Source organism: Pan troglodytes, chromosome 23 (genome assembly GCF_028858775.2).
Source record: "Pan troglodytes isolate AG18354 chromosome 23, NHGRI_mPanTro3-v2.0_pri, whole genome shotgun sequence".
NCBI lineage: Eukaryota > Metazoa > Chordata > Mammalia > Primates > Hominidae > Pan > Pan troglodytes.
In genome coordinates, this window is record NC_086016.1 from 22000773 (window position 1) to 22021218 (window position 20446).

The window sequence follows — 20446 nt, forward strand, 5'->3', positions numbered from 1 at the left end:
CCTGTAGTTGCCTCCCCGGCCCATGAGTGAGGATGCAGTGCTGGTTTGTGTCCACCTACACCCAGAGCTGCCCCCATCTCCTCCAAGCGGTCAGACTGCTAGCCACCTCAGAGGCTCCAAGGGCCCAGTCCCCAGGCCCAGGACAGAGATCAACCCTGTGCTAGCTGAGTTCACCTGCACCCAGACCAGCCCCTAGCCAAGATTCTACTCCTGGGCTCAAGGCCTGGCTAGCCCCCAGCCAGCCCACTCCTATGGATAGACAGACCAGTGAGCCCAAGTGGACAAGTTTGGGGCCACCCAGGGACCAGAAACAGAGCCTCTGCAGGACACAGCAGATGGACACCTGGGACCACCTCCACCCAGGGCCCTACCCCAGACGCGCGGAGGCCCCTGACACAAGGGAGAAGCCAGCCACTTGTGCCAGACCTGAGTGGCAGAAAGCAAAAAGTTCCTTTGCTGCTTTAATTTTTAAATTTTCTTACAAAAATTTAGGTGTTTACCAATAGTCTTATTTTGGCTTATTTTTAATGCTTTTTCTCAGTGTTTTTCTTCTGTTTCTGAGTCCCGAACAGCAGGCACTGAAAGCAGTCCCCAAGCCACTGCCGAAGGTCAGTCCCGGAGGTGCTGCCCAGGCTCCAGGCAGATGCGGCAGCCCTGGCCCCAGCCAGCATGGGCTGGAGAAAGGCTCTCTACTGCACAGGGGCCTCACGTGACTGCAGGGCTCTGGGGAGGTGGGGCACCTGTAGCCTGACCCCCACCTTGCTGCTTCCAAAGCTTCCTTGCCCAGGGCTGGGCCTTGTGGGGCACCCCCCACACTGTGGTCAGCCTGCCTGCAGGGTGCCCAGGGAGACCCTCCGCCTTTAGAAGTCCAAGTTCTTTCCCAGCCCCCTCCCTGCCTAGCTGCCTGCCCCTGGCACCAGACCTGGCCCGCACCACTGGGGCACTGTGTTCCCAGGGGCACCCTCCTATCCCACCAGCCCCAAAGCCCAGTCAGGCACCCTTCCCTGCCACCTCCCTGGGCCCTGCCCCAGCAGCCCAGTCGGCCTCCTCGGGCCTTCTGTCACTCGCTCACACACAGCACCATGTCAGTAAACAGCTATCTCAGGCCTAGGGAGTTAGGTAGGATGGGGGGAGTGGGGTGGGGGGCAGGAGGGTGTCCCCAAAGTCAGGCTTGGCTGGGGCGAGGCACTGCCAACCCCTGCCGCCAGGGGGCTCCAAGCTCCACGGCACGATCTGCTCAGGGTGGCCCTTCTTCCACGATCCAAGCCCTAAGAACAAGAGGCTGGGCCTGGGCCCTGCAGAGGGAGAGGGGATGGTGGACGCTGCAGCCACTGAGTGGCACAGGACCACGTGTAACCTCAGGGCAGGGCAGCCAACTCCACAAGCTACATGGATGGAGATGTGGATAGAAGCATCTGCCCTGGGTGGTGTGGGCTGACCCCAAGGGTCTTGGCACCAGGGCTGATCCTGACTTGCTGGTCCCCGAAGGGCGTTGGAGGATATGGTGCCCATCCCTACTCTGGTCCCATTTCCTCAGGCCCCTGATCCCACAGTGCCTGGGACAGGGCTGTGGGCCCAGGGAGCACCCTCCCTCTCTGACCTCTGCCTGGTCTTTCCGGGAATGGGCCACTGGGCTGCTGGACTGGAGGCCAAAGTCCTGCGGGGAACGTGCGGGAAGAGCAGAGCGTGCAGGCAGCGGAGACTAACAAGAAGCCCTGGCCCAGAGGGCAGGAACAGCTGGACGAACAACCAGATGAGAGAACGTACCAGGCATGCAAGCTAGACCCAGGAATCAACGGGCTGAGGCTTAGCGTCCCCTACGGCGTCCACCAGCCTGACCGCGGGCCTGCTGGGCCCGGGGGGAGGGGCCTTCCTGCTGGGGTGGAGCTGCAGCGCACAGGTGGGCATTAGAGGCACAATAGAGCAGGTTAGTTAGAGCTCCTGGGGGGACAGGGCAGGGGCAGGGCCGAGGCTGGCGATGTAAGGGTTGGCCTGCCAGGACAGCACAGGTAGCACCAAGGGCGCAGGGAGCCAGAAACGTGTGGCTCACACGGGCCCAGGGCGGGCACGTGCACACACACAGGCCTGCACAGGAAGCCAGGGGATTGGCACACAGCAGGCAGCAGGTCCTGCCATCGCTGGTGGACCCTGGTGGGCTCTCGCACGCACATGCACAGAAGGGTGCACACACACTAGCTCACAGGCTCTGGCCCATGCAGGGTGTGGCCGGGCAGTGTTGTCCCCAGTGGGTGGGAGCTGCAAACTCGTCAGTACCCACAGACTGACTGGCGTGAAGGGGCTGCTTCCTGGGCTTGGCCCCACAACCCAGCCGTACCCCAGGGCCCAGACCAGACCCAGCATGGCCTAGGCTGCTCTCCAGCAACCCCTAGACACAGGGCCTCACCGGGGACCTGCCCACAGCCACATGACCACTTACTTTCAAGGGTTCCTTCTCAGAGGCCTCTCCTGCAGAGCTGGCGCCCCGTGGCCTCCGCTCCCTCCGGTCCACCGTGGAGTATCCGTCTGTAGATGGGGTAAGGTGGGGCATGAGGGGCGCTCTGAGGGAGGCCCTGTAGGAGCAGATCTCCCTCTCAGCCCAGACACAGGGGACTCGTGGGACAGGGGCTTTGGGAGACAGCCCCCACCCACCCTGTCCTGGAGATCCAGGCTGGTGCCAGCTCTCACCAACACCCTGCCAACTCTCCAGACTCCCCTCCACTTGTGGGTCAGAGCCCCTGGCTGAGCACTAATCCCTCTCTAGCTGCCCTGTACCTCACCCTCTGAGCACCCCTAAACCAAATATCTCTCCTCCACCCAGCACCAACTACACCCCATAAAACCAGCAGGCCCACTTCAGGCCTTGGTCCTCTCCCGGCACAGAAAACCAACCACACTGCATCTGCACTCACCTGGGCCCAGCGCATCCATGGGGATCATATCCCGGCTGCCAGTCTTCTCGCCCTCTGCAAGGCAGGAGGAGGAGGCGGGCTGCATGTGGCAGCCAGGGGGGATCGGGGCAGAGAAGCCCACACAGGGCTGGCCCAGGTAGCCCTAGAGGCTCTCTGTCACTAAGGTGCCCAACCTCTGCCAGCTGGCAGCCTCACCTCAGCTTGACAACAGCGCGGATGCTGTGGGAAGGGAGTAGCCAAGAGGCAGAGGGCAGGGAAAGTGGCCTATGGAAGCCGTCTCAGTGGGAGGCCTGACTCCTCCTTCACCCTCACCCAAGGGTCAGGCAACTGGGGCAGCTGGGGTCGCCACCCTCTAGGCTCCCTAAGCTCCACCACTCACCAAGGCTCTTGTCCACCAGTGGCAGCGTGCTGTCATCGAAGCCCCCAGGACTCAGTGCTCCCTTAGGCCCCTTGGCAGTAGCAGCAGCTGACTGAGACATAAAACACAGACACAGGGTGGGTGAAGCACATGGAGTGGGAATAAGGCAAAGTGAGCAGGGAATGGAAGGCAGGCCAGGGAAGCCGCACCTGGAAGCGCGCCTTGGTCCAACCATCTTTCTGCAAGGTACCACGCAGCTCCTTGTAGCTCCACACAGTCTGCAGCACGTGTGACGCCGCCTTCGCTTCGCGTACCGATTGGCTGTGGGGCAGGGGGCGGGGTCAGTGGTGGCCCCTCCCCCACCTCCCCGGCTCCCCAAGCCACCGACCCCGCCCCTCCACACCTGGAGGCGACGAGAGCCACCAACGCTGGCACCCCGCGTGCCTGCAGGAGCGAGCGCGCGTTATCCAGGCTGTCGGACACGATTTCGTGGATGGTGTTGAGCACCGCCACCACGGTGTCTTCCTCCAGGCAGGCCCCCGGTCGCGGCGGAGCCTGTGCATTGCGCACATTCCGCACAAGCTCGGCCATGGCGTAGCTCCCTGAGGGGCAGGACTAGGTGTCAGAACACACCTCTGCCCCACCTCTCCAGGAAGGAGCAGGGATCCCGCGAGGGCGAGGGGCACTGCCAGGAGAGCCCCTGGAGACCGCCTGTGTGCAGGCGGTCACAGGAGCCCCTGTGAGCAGGGCGCTGAGCTTCAGAGACAGGGCCGGGGGGACTGGAGCTACCTCCAGTTGGGACAGCGCCCAAGTGAGAGGGCCGGGGCCTGGACTCCCAAACCACTCATCCTCCAAGCCCCTCCGATGGGACCCCAAAGCTGCAGGCACAGTTCGGTGCCCAGGCGTGGGCTTCGCAGGCGTCCTCACCGATGAGGTCTTTGTTGCGCCGGTCCAGCGAGAGGTTGCGCAGAGCGATGGCGACGGCGCGCACCACCTTGTCGGTCTCAGACTGCAGCAGTTCCACAAGCACCGGCAGCCCGCGCTCTTTGCGCACTGTGGCGCGGATGTACGTGGCCCACTGCGGAGGCGGGGAGAGGGTTGCTCAGACATACATGCCAGGCACTCTCCCACCTCCAGACGCTGACCGCTCTCTCCAGCTGGACCTTCCTGCTCCGTGCCCGACAAAGCCCTACCCCAAAAGCTCAACGGCACCTCCACCGAGGCTTTCCCACCGTCCAGGGTGCACGCATTGCCCGCAGCCCATACACCTCTTGGATCCTGGGGTGGTGGTATGGCCCCTCCTTTCCCCGCCAGCCGAGGCAGGAGCTGCACCAGTGAGGTGCCTGGGATTCCCTCTCTCAGGACTTGCCCACCCTGCCCGACCTGGTCCCTCACCATCCAGTTGCCGGCACTGAGGTTCTGCAGAGCGCCGGCGGCAGCCTCCAGGGTGTTGAAGTTCCGGCTCTCCGTGAGGAGGGAGAGGTAGAGACGTACCACCTCGGGCTGGTACAGCAGCTCAAAGCCTAGGTGCAGGGCAACCACCACCCACGGTCACCCAGAATCTGCTCTCATCCATCATACCCCTCCCGCTTCCCGCTTCAGAGCTCCCAGGGCGTGGGTGAGCTGGGGCCAGGGATGGGTGTGGATGAGTCACGTAATATTTACTATCAACATATAGTCACCCAAGGGAAAAAGCGTTCCCATTTCACAGAGGAGCAAACTGAGGCTCAATCAGTTGGACCTGCCTGGCAGCAGGAGCATCCAGGAGGCCTGGGGTGGGGAGGGAGGTGTCAACCAGGAACGCTCTCCTAGCAACAAGACCCGCATTTCCAGGTAGGTCCCTGAAGCTATGCATCCTGGCCACGCCCCTGGTAATAGGGCCCACCCTCCCTGGCAACAAGACCAGCATTGGCCAGTAACTGAGAGTTGTGTAACCAAGGCCACCCCCCTAGCAAGAGGACCTGCTTTCACCAGTAACTGAAGCTGTGCAGAGAGCTACGCCCCCTAGCAACAGGGCCCACCCTCCCCCACTGACAATAGAGCCCACCCTCTGTAAGTCAACTGATGCAGTGCAACCAGGGCAGCTGCCCTAGCAACAGGAGGCACTCTTCCTGGCAACCACTCCAAGTTCCCGGGCAATTGAGGCGCCGTCCTGCTGCTCTGCCCAGTGCTCCAGAAATGAGGGGTCAAAACAGCCTTCCAAGCTTGCCTGTCCCCAAACTGGGGCTTCAGCCTGGCTTGGGTACTACCTCGATCTCCCCTGTACCCACCCAGTGACATTTCATCACACCGTCGCCAGTCCTCATGCCCCATGCTCCCTCTACTCCTGCCCTGCTGGGCTTTCTGCTCCAACACACTCCAAGCACACTCCCCGCTGGGGTATCTGCATCAGCCCTGCTCTGCCTGTAATACTCCCCCACAGCCCTCCTGCGGCTGGAGCCCTCCACCCTGGTGACATGCAGGCTCTTCCAACTGGCTAGGCCCCACCAGGACAGACCTCTCTCTCAAGCCAGATCCCAGCATACAGCCCAATAGGCACTGCCCTGCCCCTGCAGGTGTTCGTCTGGCCCAGCCTCTGAACCTGGATGTGAGCATGTCCGCCTGGCTCCCAGCCCCCTCAGATAACTCAGCTTTGTGGCTAACACAGGAGGCCCTGCCTCCACTGGAGGCGTCCCTCCAAACCTTCCCACCTCTTATGCACCGTGAGGCCGAGCAAGCCCCCAACCTTGCCTGACATGACCCATGGCACTTCCTCCCATTCTAAACCCTCAGCAGGTGTCCTGGTGCTGAATCACCCTCCAGGAAATCCTGCACCTAGGGGCCTGTTTCCCCGTCAGTTCCCTGAGGCCCTCCAGGCCTGCTTGATGGCTCAAAGCTTCACTACCAGGGCAATCCTGAGCCCAGACATCCCCCAGTGGAGCTGGCTTCATCTCAACCCACTCACCTTTGGCGGCCTCAGTTCGCTTGGGCAGGTCTAGCGTGTCAAAGTTCCGGTCCATCTCACCATCCTTCTTTCCTGGAAGGGAAAGGTGGTGGGAGGTGAGGCAAACCCCATATGGGGAATGGGTGTATCAGGAGAGTTGGGCACAGTTCTCTCCTACCCAGGCCCCAAAAGGCACCCCCATGTCCAGGCCTGGGCACCTGTGGGAGTGGAGCACCGTTGTCAGAGTTTGGGCAGACAGTTTAGCCTAGGGATAGGAGTTGGTGGCAGTGGGGCCTGGGGATGTCCCAGCCCTGCCCCTAGGACTCATCTCCCACCAGGTGCTGGGAGCTGTACCACAGACCCTCCCGGTGGCTCCCTTGCAACTGCCAGGTATGTAGACTGAGGGAAGCCAGGAGCCCTGGCTGGATGGTAGGTGGATACAAGCCAAGAAACTGAAGGCTGACCAGGACAAGACTCACTTGGGTCACACAGTAAGGCAGAACTAGGGGGAAACTCCCCCAGCTGGGGTCAGGACATTGTCCCAGGATCTACTCGCCAGGAGAAACCCCACAGCAGCCCACCTAACATTTGTGTAGCCCTGGCTTGCACACGTCTGTGACAGTGAGCCCACTGTCAACCACTCTCCCCATGTCAGATGATGCTTCTACCCCTTCAGAAGGCAGCAGAGTGGAGCCAGATGACCTGGGGTCCCTGCCCTGCTCACCCTCATGGGACCCTTGTATCCCTCCGAGCCACATGATGCCCCATTCTATCAGAGAAACAGACTGCTCCTTGGTGCCCCTAGAGACAAGTACCCCCGGGCCCTGCCCACTCTTGGCTCTGCCCAACTCTGCCCAGGTAGGCAAGTCTGAGGTTACAGAATGAGCCCCGTGGCCTTCCCACCTGCCACTGTCATAAAGATGGCAGCCTGAGTGATGAAGCCAGGGGTGGGGCAGGGCCCTGGGGCTGGAACGTGCTCGCCTCTTCCCAGGTACCCACTGCACACGCCAGGCCTGGAGAGCAGGATAAAAAGGGACTCACCTTGGTGGAACCACTCCTCTGGGAGGCCGGAGGAAGCAGAGGAGAGAGGAGAGGAGCCTGAACAGGCAGCACTCATCACCCCCCCATGCCCTCCCGGAAGCCTCAGGTTCCCACTGCACACCCTGGATCAAGCAGGCAGCACGTGGAACCTCATCCCATCACTTCTGGGCACTGAGCACCCACCAGGGGGACAAGAAGAGGGAGGCCTGGGGTCAGTGGGGCAGGGGCAGGTGGCGTACAGGTCCCCCACAGCTGCTGGGGAGGTCCTGGGAACCTACACCCTGCTAGTGCAGTAGAGAAGGTGTGCAGGGCATCTTGCCCAGGCAGATGGGGGGCTGCCCCACAGGTTGGTGGCAGTCTACAGCTATTCTGTGAACAGTGAGCAGGCAGCAGCCATGGCTCCTTCCCAACTCATGGGCAAGTGGAACTCTCCCCAGAGTAGAAAGACTGGGTCTGGGCATCGGTTGGTTTCCCTTGTGTACTCCCTGGGGGTCCCACAGTGTAGATGGGGAAGGTTGGACCTGGGTCCCGTCAACCATGTGACCCAGGGCAGTCCAGCCTCCTTGACTCCTGGCTTCCCTGCCTGCCTGTTGGGGGCTGACCAGGTGTCCTCTAGCCTCCATGATGGGCTGCTGTGGGTGTACAGAGAGCCTTCCACTGGGGCAGGAGTTGAGATGGTACCCCAGTCCGCCCCACCCACCTTTGGCCTTCTTGCCACCAAAGCAGCTGGCATCATCCCGCCTCCGGCGCTGGGAGCCTACAGCACTGCCCAGGGGCCCGGGCTCGGCCTCCTGGTACCTGTCGGCCCCGGGCACCTCCTTGTGCACGTGGTAGGACAGGTTCCGCATGATGCACACGCAGTTCTCCACCGACTGCAGGGAGAGGTGAGTGGGTGGGGCAGGGCACCCTAGGCACAGGGCTGGCCCTCAGGAAAGACTGGCCACAGCTGGTGTGCATGAGGGCACCGGGAGCAAAGGAACAGGGAGGCCTCACTGGAGGGGAGCAAAAGGGCGGTAACCGCCAGGGAGGGTCCATGGGAGGAAGCCTCTGCCTCACGGCACACCTTCTGCCTGCAGGACGGTGCCCACTTCAGTGTGGTCACTGCGAGGCGGGCCACACCCAGAACGCCACCCCAGACCCACAAGCCCATTCCCCTGTGCTGCTCCCACAGTTCCAGCCTCCTGGGACCTGCATGATCGTCTCTCCAGCCCTTGGTATGAGGCTGTGACCGTCCCTGCCCACCTTGTTGTCAGTGTCCTTCCGGCCCACAGCCGACTGCAGGGCATGCAGGAGCGCATCCACCAGCCCTTCACACTCCCGGAGTCGCCGCCGGGCCTCAGCACCATCGGAGCTCACATTCCTGTGTGGCCAAGAGCAGGCCAGGTGACCCCTGGCTACCAGAAACTCCCCGGCTCCACCCTGGCCTTGTGGGCTTGTCTTCATCTGCAAAATAGGCCCTGCTGCTGCCCTCCTAGCACTAATGGGAAAGGACCCCACAGTCTGGAGCTCAGTGAAGGGGGAGAAGCTAACTGCCCCCAGGCCTCAGAAGGGGAGCCCTGGCAGACAACTATCTTGGCTGGGGATAGCTGGGCAGGGAAAGACAGGGTTTCCCTGCCTCCCAGCTGACCTGGAAAGGGACAGGTGCACTCAGAGAGACCTGAACCTGTGCAAGGGCAATTCTGGGTCCCTCGCCACCCCAATGGCAGCTCTGGGCCCCACCTTACCCCAAGGTCAAGAGCCTGCAGGGCTGCGGGGGAACACCCTGATGGACAAGCAGGACTGTGGGGACCCAGGACTCTGTGGGGTCGGCAGGGCCTCCCAGGGGTAGGAGGGGAAGGGCAGAGGTCACAGGTGGCTGGGATGAGCCTCCCAGGCAGATGAACAGGAAGGTCCCAGCTCCCCCTCTGGCTGTCAAGTGATGGGAAGGTAGGTGAGAGCTGGGCAGGGCTACGGTACCACAGAGACCCCTCCAGAGGGTGCCCCTGGGAAGACTGGGGCACCACTTGGGGGTGAGGACAGCTCCATCAGGCCCCACTTCTCATCCACAGGACTTGTGCCACAGCTCTGAAGCTCCTAAGCTCTGGCGCTCCTAAGCTCGCCGCCATCTTCCACACTATCTGGGACCACGAGGACGGGGCCTGGTGTGCATGTGGGCTTTAGCACCAGGCCTGGTCCACACCTCAGGCAGCCCGACGTGTTCTTGAAGACAGTTGTCCACTCGGCGTCCCGTGGCTTGGAGTCCTCGTTGGGCTCACGCTCCCATCCTGAGTGGGGCACGATCACCTCGTGGGTCAGCGTCTGCAGGCCATGGTCAATGATGACCATCTTCAGGGGCTCATAGGATGACAGGTTCCACAGGGTGCCTGTGGGGTGCGATTGGCCAATCTGTGCTGACCATATGCACCGCCTGCCTACCTCCCCAGGTGGCCACGCTCAGGACCTGTCCCACTCTCCTCATGTCCCAGCTCACGCAGAACAGTAGGAAGTAACAAAAGCCGTGAGTGGTTCTGGGGGACACCCAGTACTGGTTTCCAGCTAGGAAGGAGCCCCAAAGGGGAGGAGGTGCAGAGGAGGGTGTGGCAGTGCTGTCCCGTCCCACCCATGTGGCAGGTGCCATGTGGCAGGTGGCACTAACACTCCTGAGGCCACAGGGCCTCACAGAGACACGGTGACCCTACCTGTCCCTCAGCTCTCACAAGGCACAAGCCCCACCACTGCACTGTTGGGGTGGGAACCAAGGAGGTGGGTCCCAGGAGAGTTTCTGTGGGGGCAGGAGGTGTGAAGGCAGGAGGTGAGGGGACATGCCCGAGGGGCGCAGCGTCAGCCTCCCTGCTATGGTAGAGACTGGGGAACCTGTCACAGTGTCTGGGCCTGATGCCTGGCTCCTGGGGCAAGCGTCTCAGCAGCTGCACTCCTGCCTACCGGGTGCTTTCCCAGGCGGTCGCAGGCCGAGTGGCCTCGTTCCTCCCGGGTTGAGCCTCACACTCTTCTCTTCCCAGGGGATGTGGGCATGGCCAGGTCCCACTCACCAGTGACAAGCTCACGGACCTCGTTGTCCCGGGCAGCCCTCAGCAGGCGCACCAGGGCAGGCACACCACCGCAGTCCCGGATGGCGGCCTTGTTGTCAGTGTCGCGGCCATAGGAGAGGTTGCGCAGTGCCCCACAGGCCCGGCGCCGCACCTCAGCCCGTGGGTGGTCCAGCAGTGCCACAAGCAGCGGCAGCCCCCGCAACTGCCGTACACGCCGCTTGACACCCTCGTTCTCAAAGCACAGATGCTGCAGGTAGGCGGCCGCATTGGCCTTCACGGGGTCCACGGGGTGCCGCAGCATGGCCAGCACCTCAGGCAGCTCAGGGTCCCGCCAGCGCGGCTCCTTGCGGGCGCTATCCACTGAGGGCGAGCGCCGCACCAGCCGGTCCAGGCTGCCCATGCTGCCCCGTTCAGGCTGGGCCAGGGGCGCCGTCACCGTTGGGAACGCAGGCCGCTCGTCCGTCAGCTCGCCGCCATCATCTGCTGTGTCCTCGTAGGCCCTGCACAGGCAAGTGGGGCGCGTGGACATCGTCACAGCAGCCGCCAGCCCTGCCTCTGAGCTGCCCCATCACACCTTCTTCAGGACTGCAAACTCACCCAGCAGGGCTGGGCTGAGAGCACCTGTATCTTGGCCCGGAGCATGGTGGGGACACAGAGAGTCATGCACCAGCCCAGTGAGAACCAATTCAGAGCCAAATGCCAAACCCCAGCCAGCGGCTATCAGGACCCAGGCAACCCTCCCAGGACAGCAAGCTCACTCACTGCTGTCACCGGGCAGTTTCCCAATCCCGAGCAAAACAAGTTTCTGTGAGACATCTGCTATGGCTGCTGGAGAGACCGTCTCACCTCCCTTCCACAAAACCACCCCATCTTCCATGAGGCCCATCTCTGGCTGTGCCAGGACGTAGGGGGAGTAAATGGCCCTCTCCGCATGAAGCCATCCCAGTAGGACCACCTGAGGAGTATTCAGGCCACCAGCCCCTTGGGGCACAAGATCTCCTTAGCTCTCATTAGCCCTGTGGGTTGCTGTCATCAAACCGCCTGCCCTGAGGCTAGGAGTGACGGTCAGGTGACTTGGCCAGGGTCACACAACAAAATCCTGACCCGGGCTGTGGTCACATCCCCACTCCAGAGATGCAGAAACTGAGGGCAATGGGGACAGAACCAGGGGCTGTGACAAGGGCCAGGGCTCTGGGTTCTGGTTACCCAGAGTGTGGCTGGAGCAAGGCCAGTGGCCGGCACTCTTCCCAGCTTTCCTGGGCCCTGGGCCTGCAGGACAGTGCCCAGCTGAACTCCTACCACCCCAGGGTCCACCTTTCTTCTGTCCCTGACGAGAGCCAAGGCCAATTCAAACTAACATGCATGACTAACTCAACTGCAGCCACTTGACAAGTGGGGCACTCTGCAGTTGGGGGGTGGAGGGCAGACTTCCCAGAGGAGGTAGCCACAGGGGACGGGGTGCAGCTCACCTGGTATGAAGGCCCCGCCCACACTCAGGCCTCCTCCTTGTGGCCGTGCCATAGTCAGGCTCCAGCTCAGGGCCACCCTCGTCATCAGCGGCCAGGCTACGCGTGTCATCCTCCAAGCCATACGGCTCTGCCTGGAAGCGCTCAGGCAGGGAGCGGCCACCTGGTGGCCCAGGCTCAGGACCCACCGGGAAGGCTTCCCGGTGGCCAGGCAGTGTGAAGCAGCCATCACCAGGGCCTGGGCCAAGGGGGCCAGCACGTGGGGGCCGCATGCCCAGCCCTCGGGACAGGCTGCCATAGCTGGGGCTGTCCCGGGGCTCGGGGCCTTCGGGAAAGCCACCCCCGCTGCTGAGGTAGGCTCGAGAGAGTGTGGCCGCTGGGCCACCACCACGCAGCAGGAAATGCCGGTCCAGGGCACCATCTGCAAAAGGGCCTAGTGGGGGGCCGCCATCCAGCAGGGGGAGTCCATCTGGGCCCACGGGCACCTGGCGTACTGTCCGAGTGGTCACCGTCTTAACAGTCTTGGTGACCTGGTGGATGGATAGGCAGGTAGGTGGGGTAGCACGAGAGGCCTAGAAACTGCTTTGCTGGGGTCTGGCTGGCCTTAATTTCCCACTCGAGCAATGAGAGGCCCCACGTGGCAAGCTTCCATGTCCACTCTGCAGGTGGGACAGCTGCAGCAGCCTGGCCCTGCTCACCCACCCACTGCCTGGGCCTGGCCATACCTTGGTCTCGGTGCGCCGGGTTGTGCCATCTTCGGATGTGACAATAGACACATGGGAAGTGGGTGTGCCGGGGTCCTCCTCCACCGTCACGGTCTCCTCCAGCACATCAGGTGCCTCCGGCATCGTGGCCAGTGAGGCCTGGCTGCCTGGGCTCTGCTCCTGGGGCAAGGAGGGACATTGGTGGGCAGGCCTGCTGCTCAGTCACCCCTGGAGTGCAGGTCCCCACACACAGCAGCTCTGCCTCAGCTCATGCTGGCCAGCACACCAGGGTGCCTTCCTCCTGGTCCTGAACCCACCCACCCCAAGGCCTGTTTCGGCCCAAGCTGACAAGGACAGCAATAAGTTCTTGCCCTCTGAACATCGAGGTGCTAACCCTGCCCTGGCACCCCATCCTGGGGGGACCCTGGGGCTGGACCCCCATCTCAGGTCTCCTCAGGCTGAGTTGGCAGATAAGGACATAGACCCTGGGGGGTGAAGTCTTCAGGGCCCTCCCCAAGCTGCACGGCCTGGCTGCCACAGGCTCCTCCAGGCCCCAGGAGGTGCCAGTGAGACCTGCAGGATGCCTTCCTGATGTCAACCACCACCCCTAGCTGGGACATCATGGTGTCCTGGGGCCTCCTCCCTCACCTGCCCCAGACACCTTGAGTATAGAAGCCTTCTGGGGGCTGTTTCAGCACTGCCTACTGACTCCTGTGGCCACACTAAGGTTCCCGCCACCAACGCCAGCCAGACGCCCTTCAAGGGACAGAAATACGCAGTTCCCAGAACACCCCATGCACCTGCAGCACCAGTATGTCCTTATTCCTTCCAGCCCAGATATTCTTGAGTGTTGTGTAAGCACAGGTTTGCCCTACCTCGGGCCAGTGGCTGGCGCCCCCAGTGACTGAGACTCTGGGCATCATATCAGAGACCAGACACAGTAGATTTGAGCCTATGGGTGCCCTTGCCACCATTCTGCATGGGGTGACGACACTGGAATTCTAGGCAAGACAACTCTGGACTGATACTTTTCTATCCACATGCCTACTGACTGGACTTGCCAGTGGGGAAACTGAGGCTCAAAGAGGATAGGCTGGCCCACATCAGAGCCAGGCCCAACCCCTGCCGCGCTGAGTGGCTTGAGGACCTGAGACTCACAGCCTGCCCCGGGCCTCTGACTGCACAGGTGCCTGGCCCCAGGGCCACATGGCACCAACATCCGGGGATCGGCATCTAGCCAGGATGGGCAGGAGCTGAAACCCAAGCCCTGGTGGGTGGGTCAGGCGGAGCACATTCCCAGGCAGCCAGGGCAGGGTCAGCAGGAGGACAGGTCCCGCTTTGTGGCCCAGGCCCCTGGTCCTTGCACAGTGGGTCCCTTGCCTGGGCCCCCTGGGGCCTGCACAGACACTAAGCTCTGCCAGGCTCCAGAGGCAGACTCTGCCCATTCTTGGGCCTGGGAGGTGAGCCAGGTTAGATGCTCAGCGCTGCCCTCAGGACCTCCTGCCAAGGCTCGTGGGCTGGGAAGCCTCCCCAGGTCAGGGTCCTATCCTGGGGGAATACTTGACCCCCAAATGCATGCAGTGCAGGTGTCCAGGAAGGGGCCTGCACCAACATGTTAGGACAGGTGTATCCCTCAGGCTGACAGAGGAAAGAAGTGGCCACAGAAGGCACCTCCCCCTCTCCCACAGGCAGGGTCTTGGAGGATGACAGATAACTTTATAGATGGGGAAACTGAGGCCTGGCAGGGGGAAGAGGATTTACCTAGAACTTCACAGTCCAAGTGGGATTTCAAGCACCCCCAGAGAAGGCAATCTGGCAAGGAAGGCTTTGGGCCTCATCTCGCCCTCAGTCTTGAGATGTAGGTGGAATGCCTGCTGCGGACCTGGCTAGGAAAAGGGGACCTGTTCCCTGGGAAAAAGAAATAGACTGAGGCCTAGAGTGGGGACAACTGGCACGCTGCCAGGCAGGGCAGGCTGGGCTCTTCTCCAAAGGCACTGGGGAGCTGGGACTGCTCTGAAGCAGGAGAAGGCTTGTGTGGCCCATCACTGCTGGGGCTGGGCTGCCCCATCTGTATCTGGCAAATGTGTCAGGCCCTGAGCTCTCTCTGCTGGGCCCTGGGTGGGGCTCATCTGAGTTCAAGCAGGGGCCCAGGCACTGAGGGGCTGCAGTTCTGGCGACAGAGTGAGGAGGGTATAAAGCAAGACTGAGGAAATGTTACCCAGGACTCTGCCAGTGGGATGTAGCCCCTCATATATGTATATATTTACATCTATTAAAAACTCAGAGAAAAACCCCCTCTTCCCTAGCTAGGCAGTGGGGGTAAGGGGGAGAGGAAAAGGGGAGGACATCTCAGGACCCCGATGCCACTCTGTGGCCCAGCTTATCCCTCCCACCAAGGCTGTGGTGAGGGTCTGACAGGCAGAGCTGGGGTGGTCCAGGAGAGCCACGCCCCCGCAGCAAGACCTGGCAACCCTGCGGCACTACCCATCAGCCCCGGCCTAGCAGCCCCGCAGTAGGATCCAGAGGCCCCAAGAGTCCCTGCTGGCAAATGACCTCAGGGAGCTAAAAACGAGAGATGACTTCACCCGGGTGGCAGGAGCATGAGTCAGCCAGTGATCACAGGAAAGCCCGGCCCCTGCTACACATGCCCAGGCACACACACATGCATATACATGACCCCTCAGACAGGGACACATGCATGTACATGCACGTGTGCAAGTACCCAGCCCGGCACAGGCCGAGCACATCAACCTGTGTGCTCTAACAGCACCCCAAGGGCACGGCGCCCACTGTTCCCAGAGGCACACTCGTGAGCACACATCCTCCCGTCCTCCACCGTGTATCGGAGACCCTTATCCATGCAGGGCCTCACAGAGTCTCAACACACAGGGACAGGGGCCACCAACTCTGCCAATCATCTGCCCAACATCCACTCTGGGAGTCTCAGAGCTGGCTGGCAGATGGAGAAACTGAGGTGTAGAGTAGTGAGAGGCCCATAGCCATCTGGTGGCCCAGGTCTCTGCAACATCTTTAGGGTGGGGCTGTGGAATGGTGGGCTGACTCTCAACAGGAGTTGGCTGCAGTCCCTGGATCCCTGTCTGGCCCCAGTGTCCATGTCTGACGTGCACCTGCCCAGGCTGGCCCACTCTCAGGGACCCTGGCCCTGCAGCCCCACACAGCCTCTGCCTCAGACCCAACTCTGGGCTGTTCCCCTCTGTACCCTAGACATGGGCTCTACCCTGAACACCCCACCTCCAGCCCAACCCCACATGCTGCATCCTGTCAGTCATCTCTCATCACCCCCTCCCCAGCTGGGGCCCCATCCTTGCTCCTCTTGCACCCCGCCCGGCCTCCCAGCACTCATCCCTCCCTTGGCTCTTCAATCTCTGGTGCACCAGGTCTGGGGCCCCCAGGACTGGCCCAGAAACAGGCTGCTGCCCAGGCCTGGGGTTTCCCATGAGCTCCCTTGGGCTTGTGGGAGGGGCCAGAGTGGCCAGGGAGGTAGACCACCTACCCCTGCTCATGAGAGGGTCCCGGGAACACAGGGCTGAGCCCAGCATAGGGGCTCTGGGCCCCATCACGCACCTTCGGCTCAGCTTCTTCACAAGGAGGTGAGAAGGACAGAGGGGGCTGGGGTCGTGGGACGTGCTGGGTAGCACCAGTCTCACTTTTGTGGCAAAATGCAAGGAACACAGGGAGCAGAAAAGCAAGATTGGACCAACTCACAGAGGGATGCTGGGGCACAGGTGGCTGGGCCCTGGTCCCATAGTACTTATCTACCCAAACCACCGGACTTCACAGATGCACAACCACGGTCTGTGTCCTGAAGAACAGACTGCAGGGGCAGGCCCCTCCCCTGTCCAAGGCCTGGCTAGCACACACAGAGAATGAGTTAAGGTGAGATTGCACACCTGGATCCCACACCTGCAGGCCAGGCTCCCAGAGAGCAGGAGGTGGCTGCTGTCCGATGGATGAATGAATGAATCTTCTCCATCCCCATTATGGCCCTCCCAGGTAGAGTCCAGGACAAGCCAGGCTGGCATCTCTCACCAGGCAGCAAGCCCTTGGCCACCACAAAATGCCCTTTCCCTTGGTGCCACAGCCTCTGACCAGTCTCCAGGACCTGGAGATTACTCCTCCACACAGCAGTGCACCTGCCAGGGCGTGGCCCCAGGCAGAGATGCCAAAAAGCCAAGCTGGGGGAGCAAACTTGGGGTGGGAGAGCAGGGCTGACTGTCATCCACCTCAGCTTCCCCAAGCTCAGCTCGGGGTCATCAGACACACTGTGACCATGGATTTCCCAAAAACTGGTCCCTCCACCTCTGAGGGCCAGACCCTGGGGGCCACACCAGGGCCGTACGACAGGCAGGGGCCTGGTTGCCCAGGTAGCAGGTGTGTGGGAGACCTGCCTCCCACCACAGAGGGTCTTGGCTGGTCTCTCCTCTGCTCAGTTTCCCTGCCTGTTACTGAACCCAGCACTGCTCTGAGCAGAGGACAAACTGCCTATGCCTCCCCCCACCTCAATGCTGAGAGGGGGAGGACCCCGTTTTCCTTAGAGATCTCCTCCAGCATCCATTAGTGGGCAGGGCCTGTCTCTACCCCTCCCATCACGTGCGCCTCGGAGGCAGAGAAGACTTCCATTAAAGCTCCGGAAGCTCCTTTGCAGGTCCCCGGAGTCAGAGCCGGCGCAGGGGGTGTGGAGGGGAGAGGAGGAACCCTCTCAGGGAGCAGAAGGCCTACCCGGGCTTCCCTCTTCAGACTTCAGCCTCCTTCCTGCACAGACAGAAGCCGCTCAGGAAGGCCCTGGCTCTCCACCCGGGTCCCCAGGCACCTGTCCTGGGCACTGGCCAAGAAGCGTCCATCCGGTCCGGGCCGGTGCCAAGAGGAGGGTCAAACTGCCAGGGGTCCTGGCCCCCCCAGGCCCCGGGGATGGGCTCTAGAGACCCTGCGGCCCGTCCTGCATACCCGGGGGCACCGCGCTCACACCGCCACCCGCCCGGCCCCGGCCCCAGCCTGACGCAGCCCAGCCAGGGGCGCAAGACAATAGCCGCCTTGGGCCAGCGGCTCCGCGGAACAAAAGCGGGTCCTCCCGGGCAGGCCGACGCCCCGCCCTCTGCCTCCGACCCCGGGCCAGGGTCCCCCCAAGCCAACTTCCCTCCAACCTGTCTGAGTTCGGCCGGCATCGGGCCGGGACTCGGGGGGCGCTGGCCAGCAGCGGGGGAGGCGGTGGCTGGACCAGGCTCGGCTCCGGCGCCTCGGCCGCTCGGGCTCAGGCTCGGCGGACTCGCTCCCCGCGGGGGCGGATCTGGCGGCGGTCACGGCGAGCAGCCAATCGGGCGGGGCCGCGCCCAGGTGGGGCGTGGCGGGGGCCGGGGTGGGCGTGGCGGGCGGGGGGCGGGCAAGGTGAGGTCCCGCCCCCCAGAGACAGGGGGCGGGGCCCTGCAGCCCCGGGTTGCCCCCTGTCCCCCCACCTCCCACCACCTCCCCCCACCCACTGCCGGCCTGGACTTCTGCTCCCTCCCCCTCCCTGCGGCAGGGGTGTCACTTTCCCGCCGAAAGACTTTGGCCAAGTCCTTCCCAGGCCTCGGTTTGGCCTCGGTTTATGACCACACTTCAGTCCGCCTGCAAAGGGGGAAACAGTTCCGGCAGGGCAGGTGCCCCTGCTGCGATGCACAGAGCACAAGGCCTCCCTCACTGGCACAAACCTGGCTGCGACTCAGTTTCACGTGCCATGAAATGGGGGCCGATGAGACAGTAGTCACGGCTCTGTGAGATCTCTCCAGTCTCCCAGATCCCCCCTCACCCTCCTGCCCAGCCGCCACTCTGAATGGCCCTGCGAGGAACTGTCCCCACAGAGTTCGATGGGGACCTGGAAAAGGGCCCCGCAGGGGACCCCCACTTTGTATCTTGGGTTCTCCCCATCGAGGCACAGAAGCCCCGAATGCACCCCCACTGCTCCCCCAGGACAGCCTCAATGTGGGCCACACCCTAGGGAATCTGGTTCTGCTGCAGTGAAAAACGGGATGGGAAGGGCCAGGCTGGAGCCACCTTCTTATGTCAAACCCCACAAAGGCCAAGCCAATGGCTCCAGCATCACGAACAGGGAAACAGGTTCTGAGATTAAATGAGCTGAGACCAACCCAGGGAGACTCAGTGGGTCTGGCAAGAGAAAGGGCTCGGGCCCAGGCCTCCCACTGGCTTCTCCGCAGACCCCTCAGAAAACAGCCTCCGCAGGGACCACTCCCTGCTGCCCCGAGTGCCATATACAGAGGCCACTCGGCTAGCATGCTCAAGATTCTAGGTACCCACCATGTGCCCCTCTGAGCCTCAGTTCCCCCACCTGCAGAGGGGTGAGCTACCCTACCACTGGCTGGACCCCTGTATCTTGCATCTAGGGCCAACCTGCCTGGAACCCCTGGAGCAGAGCGCAGAAGACCAGACACTGCGCCAAAAACGCGCCCGCATCTTATCTTTAAGCTGGCTCCATCTTCTCAACTGCACCAGCAGCTAGTGCCCCAGCCACCTATCCACCTAAGACGAGCCCAAGGCAAGTTCCCTGATGGCACCCCTCCCCACTGGGTGGGCGTCAGCCCTGTTTCAGCTGGCTGTCTAGAGGAGGGGCCCCTTCCTGCTGGAAGATGAAGGGCAGGTAGCCAGGACCCTGGAGCAGCCCAGTGAGTGCAGCGGCACTCCCCGTGGCCTGGTTCCCCAGCCTCAGCCCCCAGCTACCTGCCTTGCCATTGCCCTGGCTTCCCAAAGCCCGGGCTCTGACCCTGTGGCTCAGCAGGTAGATCGCTAGGCACTTCCTACTGAAACCAATCTGGGAAACCTGGCCAGCCCAAGGAGGCCCTGCCTCCCCTAGTATCCTCATCAGCCCAGCCAGTTGAGCTGCAGCCCTGGCAACACATGCTCTCTTCAATCCCAGCCTGAGAAAATCAAGGGCAGGGGGTCGGGGGGAGAGTTCAGGGGCAGGGGTGGTAGGTGGAGGGGCAGTAGCCTGAGGTCTTGAAGTCTTTTGCCTGAGGAGGTCAGGGTAGCTCCAGGCTGTGGGAACATCTTCCCACCAGGGCATCAACCCTCCGGGGTGCCTTGGGTCCTCCCACACTGCCTGTCCGAGGACAGTTCCGGTCTGGGAGGGTTGGACTGAGCACACTGGCGCCTGAGAGGCGGCCTTGGGGTCACTGGCTTCCACTGTCCCTATATGGCCCAGCTGGGCCCAGCGTTCTGCTTCCCCGCCTCAAGTTTGAGGGTACAGGCCTCACATTTTGGAGTATCTCAAGTCTGAGGGCTGTGAGAGTGGCCCCAGCACCGAGACCCACCAGAGGCCTCTGAGCGCCAGGGGCCATGAAAAAGGGCCCCCTAGTGAGTCTCGGACCCTCTGGGGACATTAATTTGACTCTGACCATGCACTGGTGCTGGGCTGGGCCTTCTATGTGGGTCTCATGAGCAGACGTAGGAAGCATGACGCCTGCTGGCCGACACCAAGTCTGGACACCAAGACTCAAGGAGTAGTCACCAACCCCAGGTCCCTCGGCCTGACACAGGCTGCTGGTTCTGAGCCCCACATGCCCCAGCCAGGTGAGGAGAGCCCATGGGGCTGCCTCAACAGAGACCAGCGTTTGCTCCCTTTCTCTCTAGATGAGAAGGGCCAGGCTGCCCCAAGCCCCTGGCATGTGTGTGCCAGGCGCAGGTCCCCAGAGTCAGAGCCCAGCAGGACCAAAGAAGGGCGGGTGGAGGTGCAGGTGCTGGGAGTATGCTGGGGGGAGGTCTGGCTGCTGGGTTTAGCGGGGCAGGGAGCTGAGCCAGGGAGACAGGACTCTGCAGGGAGAGCCCTCTAGGGTCACTCTGTGAAGAACCCAGAGGCCGCAGCAGGAGGCAACCCCCCCAGCCTCTAAGCTGGGTGGTGAGGAGAGCCCCCTTCCCTGTGGCTGCTGGGACAGCTCCACCCTGACTCCCCACTGTGCTAGCCCTCAGTCAGTAACAGGAACCATGATAATCACACCACATTCCAAGTCT

General features: G+C 62.3%; 1 protein-coding gene across 19 annotated transcripts in view; it reads right to left on the reverse strand.

The window, feature by feature from the left end:
• ARVCF (ARVCF delta catenin family member) overlaps positions 1-20446 on the reverse strand; it is a 49955-nt gene that overhangs the window by 2581 nt on the left and 26928 nt on the right. For 3 of the 19 annotated variants that reach the window (XM_016939714.4, XM_054675691.2, XM_054675692.2), the window contains 15 exons: positions 12452-12610; positions 11730-12256; positions 10261-10760; positions 9411-9594; positions 8474-8591; positions 7932-8103; positions 7232-7249; positions 6212-6283; positions 4663-4790; positions 4195-4345; positions 3671-3869; positions 3477-3588; positions 3289-3379; positions 2910-2963; positions 2438-2523 (listed from right to left, as the gene is read on the reverse strand). In XM_016939714.4, the coding sequence (XP_016795203.2) occupies positions 2438-2523; positions 2910-2963; positions 3289-3379; positions 3477-3588; positions 3671-3869; positions 4195-4345; positions 4663-4790; positions 6212-6283; positions 7232-7249; positions 7932-8103; positions 8474-8591; positions 9411-9594; positions 10261-10760; positions 11730-12256; positions 12452-12610 (2571 nt within the window). Of the gene's footprint in view, positions 1-448; positions 1888-2437; positions 2524-2909; positions 2964-3288; positions 3380-3476; positions 3589-3670; positions 3870-4194; positions 4346-4662; positions 4791-6211; positions 6284-7231; positions 7250-7931; positions 8104-8473; positions 8592-9410; positions 9595-10260; positions 10761-11729; positions 12257-12451; positions 12611-14191; positions 14339-17592; positions 17738-20446 lie in introns of those variants that run through there. The other 16 variants (XM_063808294.1, XM_016939717.4, XM_054675695.2 and 13 more) reach the window with 16 other exon arrangements.